The sequence below is a fragment of the Propithecus coquereli genome, unplaced genomic scaffold, assembly GCF_000956105.1.
Source record: "Propithecus coquereli isolate 6110/MARCELLA unplaced genomic scaffold, Pcoq_1.0 Scaffold164, whole genome shotgun sequence".
In the NCBI taxonomy this organism is placed as follows: domain Eukaryota; kingdom Metazoa; phylum Chordata; class Mammalia; order Primates; family Indriidae; genus Propithecus; species Propithecus coquereli.
The window spans coordinates 2,508,213-2,516,948 of record NW_012140969.1 but is presented as its reverse complement, the minus strand read 5'-3'; the positions used below and the strand labels follow the sequence as shown (position 1 = coordinate 2,516,948).

Here is an 8,736-nt window from a genome sequence, read left to right as displayed (position 1 = left end):
CAGAGGCAGGGCCAGTGGGGAGGGGGCACAGCCCCTCCAGCCCTCCCCTTCATCCTGTTATTTAGTGAGAAGGGTTCAAATCACGACAGAGTACCTGTTGGAGTTGATAAAGAACTGTTTAAAAAAAAAAAAAAAAAAGACAAAAAAAAAGAGAAACACACGACCCGACACCAAGAACACTTCGCGTTGCGTTTAGACTATTTATTACCGGGATTACAGGCCTGGCCGCGGTAACAGACTTTTACATGGAATTGTTTAATTATTTGTACTTTTCATGCCAGAAAATAAAAGTTCAGAATCTTACGGCTGTGGGTGGTTATCTGTGCGCGGGCGTGGGGGGAGCGTCCAGGTGTGTGCGCCATCCTGGCTGTGACTGCACCCAGGCCGCTGTCCCTCTCTGGGCCTGGGTCTCATCTGCAGCAGAGGCTCTGCCTCCCCCAGCACAGGTGAGACGTGGGCAGGGTGGGACACTGGCCCAGGGGGAGGGGAGTTCAAATTCACCCTCTGCCCACCCCTGCCTCGGTTCCCACCCAGCAAAGTGAGACAGACACAGCAGAGTTTGGGTGGGGGGTCACATTTATTGGTTTGAGGTCACAGGTCAAGTCACTTGTCCCCACAGTGGGGAGGGGTGGAGAGGGGATGTGGCCACCAGGGTGGGGGCCCAGGGAGGGCGAGCTCCTTCATCCCATCTTTGGAGGCTGCCGGGGCCCCCAGAGCAGGACTGGAAGCCCCACGCAGGTCCTACCCCCACTGGGTGGGGGGCAGGAGGCCCAGAGACATGGGGCCTGCCATCCACAGACATGGGGGCAGGTGGGCGGCACTGCGGAGGGCTGGCTCCAGGCCTTCTTGAAGTTCTGGGGTGGGAGAAAGACCCCAGTAGAAAGCTGGGGACACAGAGACACGGGTCTGGGGGGCGGTGACGTAGGTCCATCTTCCTCAGACCCTGCCGCCCACCCAAAGTGCGGCAGGCTGGGACCCCACCTCCCTGCCCACCTCTATGCCTGGCCGGCTAGAGCTCATCGTGGTCACCGTCGGCGGGCGGTTCGGGTGGTGGCTCTGGGCAGGCGGCTGGTGTCATCAGCTCCATGAGGTACTCGCAGCGACTGGGCTCCGTGGTGCTGATCACCATCGTCTCCTTCCCGCACAGGAGGCGCACCTGGAACGGGGCAGGCGGGCGCTCGGGCGGGCTCACCGGTCCTGGGTCCCCCCGCCCCCAGCCCGGCAGGCACTCACGGTGGTGGAGCGGTTGGGGCCCTGCCAGCAGCCCGTGCCCTGCTCGTACTTCATGGCACTGAACTTGTCATGGTCGGGGCCAGCCCAGGAGCCCCAGGTGCTGTGGGAGAGGGGGCGGGGGGTGCTGAGCGCCAGCCAGCCACAGGGCGCCGGGGGACAGGGGACGGAGCCCGGCCCAAGCCCACTCACCCGAGGTTGGTGGGGGAGCCGCCGAGCTTAGGTTTCTGCGAGACGAGCTTGAAGGGGCAGAGCCGGTAGACGTACCTGCGGAGGCGCGGGGCTGGTGGTGGAGGGGACACGAGGACCCCAGCCTCCTCCCACACCTCTCCCTGCGTCCTCGACGGCGCCACATCTGGGGTGCCTCAAACTCCAGCTGGCCCCAGGCCTGCCCCGCCGGCCCCACCTCCACCTCCAGGGCCACCTGCCGCCCGCCCTGCGGGGGGGACGTACTCGTTGGTGCTGAGCTCGTAGCACTGGCTGTACAGGTAGGCGAACTCCCCGCTGGGGCCAAAGTCAAAGGAAATCTCCTGCTCGAGGTTCCTGGAAGGACAGGCCGAGGGGTTCAGGGGCAGCCGAGGACACCCGAGCCCGACACGGGAGGGCTGCGCAGAGGAGTGGAGGGCCTCTGGGGACCCTCCCTGTAGGAGCCAGGCCTGCCCAGACCCTGGTTGCCCAGGCGACTCCCATCTCAGCTCCTGGGGCGGGTCCTGGGGGCAGAGGACACCGCCGTGCGTGGGGCCGCGGTACCTGATGGACTCCTCCATGTCCTTCAAGGACCGCTCGGCCTCCTCGAACTTGTTTCGGGCCTCCTGGGCGGCTGGGGCAGTGCAGGGGAGGTCAGAGGTGTCCCGGTACCCATGCAGGAAGATGGCAAGGGGGTGCTGTGGCTGCGCCTGCATGCCCCGGGCCCTGGGCCTGCTCTGGGCAAGGACTGGGCCCGGGAAGGCCTCGGGGGCCTCACCAGCCACAGGGCGGCCCCACCCGCTGCCCAGGTTCCCAGGGCCCGGCTGGCTCCTGGCCTACCAGAGGTGTCACAAACAAGCTGCAGCCCCTGGGGAGGTTGGAGGGTCCCTGGGGCCCGAGGGGGGGGACTGGCTTGCTCCAGGCGCCCCCTCCAGGCCTCCCAAGACACCCAGGCTCACTCAGAGCCAGCCAAGCCCATGGCAGAGGCAGATCAGGGACACTGATTCTCCCCGACTGCACAGAGATGCCACCACGGCAGGACATGCTGGCCCTCCCCGCCCAGGCCACACTCACCATCGATGAAGGCCTGCGTCTGCTCGTCGTAGGGCGGCATCTTGTCCTCCTCGGAGGGGCTGGCAGGCTGGGGGGGCGCGAGCGGGGGCGGGGCCTCCTGGGGAAGGGCGGAGTCAGCAGACAGCTCCACCCCCACCCCACCCCCTCCTCCCCCAGACACACACCTTGGGCTGCTCCCCCAGCACCTCAGATTCATCTTCTTCCTCCTCCTCCTCCACCTCATCCTCAGCTGCCTCCTCCTCCTCTTCCTCCTCCTCTGTGGGCGGTGAGGGCACCGGGGGCTGCTCCTCCTTGGCCTCCGTCACGTCGGGGGCAGAGGGCGCGGGCAGGTCATCAGGCAGCGCCTGGCGGGTGAGCGGAGCCGCCGATGCCGTGGGTTCAGGGATCTGTCCCACCTGCTCCTCGCCCGGGTCCCTGCCCCTCGTGAGGGACCTGCGGGGAGGCGTAGCCAGCAGGGGTGGGGGCCACCGCGGAGGGTGCTGGGTGCCCAGCTGGCCAGAGTGGCCCAGCGCCAGAGCGGGAGGCAGCTCCTTTGTAAGGCAGTGGGGGCGGGGCAGGGCAGGACCGCGGTGTGTCCCCTCCCTTGTCCCCCCACTGACCTCAGACCTGTACTTGTCCCTTATGGCGGCCCAGACGCGGTCGTGGAAGGAGGCAGCATCCGTCTGTGCGTCCCCGCCGAGGAGGGCCTGTGTGCCACGGGGGTGGTGTCGGGATTGCGGCCTCTACGTGCCCCCCACCCCCGGCCTGCCCCAGGCACTCGGGCTGCGGTGCCAGGCACGGGCGGGCTGGGCCCTGCGCCCTCCTGCCCTGGTCGGGGGTGGATGAGGCGCTGCCACCCACCGGGAGGGGGCAGCACAGGCCTGTGACAGGAGACGGGAGGGGGCCCAGGGTGGAGAGACCCGTGGGGAGAAACTGAGACAGAGAGAGGGACAGATGGATGAGAGAGACAGCGCAGGACCAGCGAGTGCCAGGCCCCCCGAGGGAGAGGAGTGGGGTGCACACTTGGGGGAGCCAGGGGCACGGGGCAGGCGTGGGAAACAGGCTGACCTGGCTCCAGCCTGGGTCCCACCCCGGCGGGGGACGGGGGGTGGGGGTGGTGAAGCAGCCCTGGGAGGCTGCCACCAGCCTCACCAGGGAGGCACCCCAGGCAGTGCTCTGAGGGGGCAGCCCAGGGCCGCTGGCCCCTCCCTTGCCCTGAGGTCACCCTGGGGCAATGCTCCCTAGAAGTCCCAGGCCAGGCAGCAGCTGGGGTACCTGGGCTTCTGCTTCAGAGACCGCTCCGTCCCCATCTGTGTCCAGTTCCGGGTGGGTCTGCAGCTCGGCCACGGACACCCTGCGGGGCACAGGCAGAGCAGCCGAGAGGTCTGGAGTTGGGGCCCCAATCTGGCCCCACAGCCCCAGGAGGGGCAGTCCCTGCCCCCAAGCACCAACCAGGGAACGGCCCCTATTTGTTCTGCCCCCTTGGTCCCTTAGAAGCCCCCTGAATCCCCCACGACCCCGACAGCCCACCCTCTACCAGGGGACGTAGCAAGTTCAGGGCACAGCTGGGATTCCAGCCGGGAGCCGGCTTTGGCCAAAACAGACCAGGCCACAGGGTCCGAGGAAAAGTAATTAATCCCTGGGCCCCGAGCCACAGTCCCTTGGCCTGGGGCATCGCCTGGCTCCCAGGGAGGCGGGTTTCCTCCTCTCCTCACCCAGAGTGTTCTGGACCCACCTCGTGCGTGGGTACCCGAGGCCTGATCGGACAGGCTCCGCGTAAGCCTGGACCCCATGAGGGGGACCCAGCTAGGCTCTGGCTGGCTTCTAAAGGTGGGGATGGGGGAGTGGACCCCGGAACCAGGGCAGGGCAGGCAGCTCCAGCTCAGGGACACTCACGCCCCGTCCATGTCGTCATCCAGCTCCTGGAAGGCATCAGCTGCCAGCTCCCGCTCCCTCTGGGCCCTGGAGGCGGCCAGCTGCTCTGTGGAGGGGCCAGCTCCGTCACCCTGGGCCCTGCCCACTGGCTCCCGCCACCTCCACACCTACCCTCCCCCCTCCCCCAGTACCCCACAGGGCTCCTGCTGTGTGCAGACGGTCCCTCCTCTGCCCACCTCATCACCTAGCCTGGGCGGAGGGGAAAGCAGCCACAACGGCAGCTCCAATGACTAAGCTCCTACTGTATACCAGGCTTCAACTTGGTCCTCTACAAACAGGATAATAATAACAGCTGGTGTTTCCTCTGCAGAGCCTTGGGTTACCCCAGGAGATCCCTCAATGACCCCAAAGACCCAGCTGACACCGTCCCTCACAGAGGAGGGCCTGAGGGGTCCCTGAGGCTCTGGCGGGTCAAAGGAACTACCCAGAGTCACCCAGCCAGTGAGGGGGACAGCCAGGGACCCAAGCCAGGCTGTCTGCCTGCAGACCCCCAGATCTGCCCTGCCACCATATAAGAATCTGGGTCAAACACAGTGCTAGCCTCTGAGTCAACAACTCCACACTGAGAACCCATCCCAAGGAAAAGCGGGCCCGAGTTTGCCCAGACCCACAGGAGACGATGCTCTTGTTGCAGCACAAAACAACAGAGAGGCAGGCAGAGACGAGATGAGTGAATTCACTTCCTAAAACAGGGCCTAGGAGAAAACTCCCAGGTCCCAGCACCAAAGCCTACTGAAGAACAGGAGAAAGTATCTCCAGTTGCAGACAAAGGGCCAACCGCCATATGTAAAAAGCTCTTACGAACAATGAAAATGAACACCAAAAATCTGATAGGAAAACTGGTAACTGGATTAGATAAGTCGTGCTAAGGCCATACAATGGAATCCACACTGCTGTTAAGAGGAAGGAGGGTCCCAACACATACTACAGGTGAACCTCAACATCACGCTGAGTGAAAGAAGCGAGACACAAAGGGCCACATGCTATAGGCCGCTTATTCGGAATGTCAAGGACAAGCAAATCTATAGAGATAGAAAGTAGATTACTGGTTGTCAGAGGCTGGGGGAGGGACTGCTAATAGGGACTGATTCATTCATTTTGGGGTGATGAAAATGTTCTGGAACTAGATACTAGTGATGGTTGTACAACACTGCAGATGTACTTAATGCCGCTGAATTATTGACTTGAAAATGGCTGAACTATGCCAGGCGCGGTGGCGCATGCCTGTAATCCTAACACTCTGGGCGGCTGAGGCGGGAGGATCACTTTAGGCCAGGAGTTTGACACCAGCCTGGGTAACACAGTGAGACCCTGTTTCTGCAAAAAAATAATTAGCTGGGCGTGGTGACATGCCCGCTACTCAGGAGGCAGAGGTGGAAAGATCGTTTGAGCCCAGGAGTTCGAGGCCGCAGTGAGCTATGATGACGCTGCTGCACTCTAGCCAGGGCAACAGAGTGAGACTCTGTCTCAAAAAAAAAAAAAAGAAAAAGAAAAAAAAATATATGCTTATATGTATGTAAGTAAAAATCTGGAGATATAACTGCACTGCATTCCAGCCTGGGCCACAAAGGGAGACCCTGTCTCTACAACAATCAACAAATAAAATGGCTGAAGTGGTTCGGAGGAATAAGGTTGAGTGTTCTACACCACTGTAGGATGACTACAATTAACAATATATAGTCTCAAATAGCTAGGAGGAGGACGCTGAAGATTCCCAACACAAAGAAATGATAAATGTCTGAGATGATGGATAACCTAATTACCCTGATCTGATCACTACATATTATAAGTATCAAAACATCACTATGTACCCCACAAAAAAAAAGTAAAATGGTTGAAGTGGTAAATTTTGTGATATTTGTATTTTCCTACAATTAAAAAAAATGAAAAAAAAAAAAAAGAAAGAAAGAAAGTAGGTAGACGCTGGTACAAAGTCCTTCCTCGGTATCCTTGAGGGATTGGTTCTAGCAGCCCCCCTTTATATAAAATAGCATAGTGTTTGCATATAACGTATGCACATCCTCTGTGTACTTTAATCAACTCTCAATTACACCTAATACAATGTAAGTGCTACGTAAATAACTGTCATACTATACTCTTTTGAAAATAATGCAAGAAAAATAAGTCTGAAAATGTTGCTGAACATGGTCTACATCTGTGTTGTCACCAGCTACACGTGGCCGTTGAGCACTTGAAACATGGCTTTAGAGCCCATGCTCAAAGTTACTACGCTGTGTAGGATTGCAGCTCTGTCTGGGATGGACAGGAAAAGTCTAAAGGTTTTGAACCATCTGCACAGACGTTATCCTGAGGGACAAAGACTTTCCTTTTCTATTTTATTACTTTCTGAATTGCTTTAAAAACACTTTCAAAATAAAAAATAAGTGCCTGGAGTCCCAGCTACTTGGGAGGCTGAGGCAGGAGAATCGCTTGAGCCTAGGAGTTCAAATGAAGCCTGGACAACACAGTGAGATGTCACCTTGAAAATTAAATAAAATAAAGAATATGGATTTTGTTTGAGACAGGGTCTTGCTATGCTGTCCAGGCTGGCCTCAAACTCCTGGGTTCAAGCAAGCCTCCCAAGTAGCTGGGACTACAGACACACACCACCACATTTGGCTTGGATTTCTTCTAAATCAGATGGAAACCAAGAAGAAACAGAGCAAGGGACTTCCAGCTTCCTTTCAAGTCCTGGGTTGCATCTCATGTCTCTCTCACTCCTCAAGAGTCTGGCCTTGGAACTCACACTACCTTTGAAAGTCCAAGTTGGCTGACCCTGTGTTGTACCTGGCTGCAAAACCCAAGAGGGCAGAGCACAGCAGAAGGCAGGACATGGGGAAGGAGGGCACTAACTCCCCACCTATTTATGGCCTACACTCAGGCCTTGAGACCTGGCAGCACGGATCCCATCTCCTGCCTCCAGGGATGGACATGTGACCCAGTTCTAGCCAATCAAAACCTGTACTATAATCCTCAGCTCCAAGAGATTGGTTCATGGATAGACATGTGACCTGAAATGAGCCAATAGGAGCCTGCCCTGGGATTTGTGCTGAGGCTTATGGGAAAGTGATGCTCTCTATTCACTGGGGCTGCTGAACATGGAGGAGAAGGCCTGGTTGCCTGTAGTCATGCTGGCACAGGTAGGGAAGACAAAGGCCAGAGGTAGAGGGAGGACTTCTACCTTCTAGAAAGCCCTGGGTCCCACTAGGCCTGATGCTTCCACTGTTGAAGAAGTAGATTCAAGTTGGATGTTTGTCACACATGATCAGAAGAGCCCTGATCTCTAGAGGGCAGCTGGAAGCCACCTCAGGGCCTTTGCACCTGTTCCCTCTGTCTGGCTTGCTCCTCCCTCTGCAGGCAGGGGCTTTTTCTGTCTTGTCCAAAGCTGTATTGCTAGCAGTTGGAGTATGCCAGGCACACAGCAGGTGCTCAGCGAATATTCACTGGATGAACTACTGAACTACTTGGTATGAGAAATCGGAGTGAGCCAGTTAGCAGGGGGAGGAAAGGAAGAATGCAGCAGATGCCCAGACAGACAAAGATCAACAGCATGGCCTCAGAGAGGGGGCTGCCTTGGTTCTCGATGGCCATCCATTTCCTAGCTTCCAGCCTTGTGGGTAGCTAGGACCACACCTCCACATCCTTCCAGCAATGCTTTGTCCTCTAACTAGTTTGCTGTGGGTTTCCATCCACCCCACTTCCCTCTTATGTCCTGCCTCCACGGTTGTGTCCCCACCCCACGGAGCACACTGAGCACCCAAGGACTAAGAATGAAGGCCAAGGCTTTGGATTTCCAGTAACGACAGCACCGCATGTTGACAGCAAAAGATGCTGGACACAGGATAAAAAGTCATCTTCTTAAAACCAACTAAGGCAATAGATATGGCAAGGGCAAAGCAGGAACTCGGGAAGGTAAGGAAACACAGAAGCCACTTGTGCCCTAAGGGACTTTGCCAATCCTGGCAAATCTGGACGCCTACTTTTTTTCTTTTTTTTTTTGAGACATGGTCTCGCTCTGTTGCTCTGGGTAGAGTGCAATGATGTCATCATAGCTCACAGCAGCCTCAAACTCCTGGGCTCAAGTGATCCTCCTGCCTCAGCCACCTGAGGAGCTGGGACTACAGGTACATGCCATGATGACCAGCCAATTTTTCTATATTTTTTCTAGTACAGATGCGGTCTCGCTCCTGCTTAGGCTGGTCTCAAACTCCTGGCCTCAAGCAATCCTCCCGCCTCAGCTTCCCAGAGCGCTAGGATTACAGGTGTGAGCCACCATGTCTGGCCTGGATGCCTGTTTTGATAAGACCTTGTGGGATTAAGGGTGACCAGATT

General features: G+C 57.9%; 1 protein-coding gene across 1 annotated transcript in view; it reads right to left on the bottom strand.

Annotated features, from left to right (window-relative positions):
- Positions 1–569: 569 nt before the first annotated feature.
- The window catches only part of PRKCSH (protein kinase C substrate 80K-H), a 13,135-nt gene continuing 4,968 nt past the window's right edge, over positions 570–8,736 (bottom strand). The window contains exons 7-17 of the mRNA XM_012641244.1: positions 4,366–4,475; positions 3,745–3,823; positions 3,090–3,176; positions 2,655–2,834; positions 2,491–2,587; positions 1,981–2,050; positions 1,684–1,773; positions 1,423–1,497; positions 1,234–1,333; positions 994–1,156; positions 570–884 (exon numbers count right to left, since the gene is read on the bottom strand). Of these exons, the coding sequence (XP_012496698.1) occupies positions 1,010–1,156; positions 1,234–1,333; positions 1,423–1,497; positions 1,684–1,773; positions 1,981–2,050; positions 2,491–2,587; positions 2,655–2,834; positions 3,090–3,176; positions 3,745–3,823; positions 4,366–4,475 (1,035 nt within the window). The 3' untranslated portion in view covers positions 570–884; positions 994–1,009. The remainder of the gene's footprint in view (positions 885–993; positions 1,157–1,233; positions 1,334–1,422; positions 1,498–1,683; positions 1,774–1,980; positions 2,051–2,490; positions 2,588–2,654; positions 2,835–3,089; positions 3,177–3,744; positions 3,824–4,365; positions 4,476–8,736) is intronic.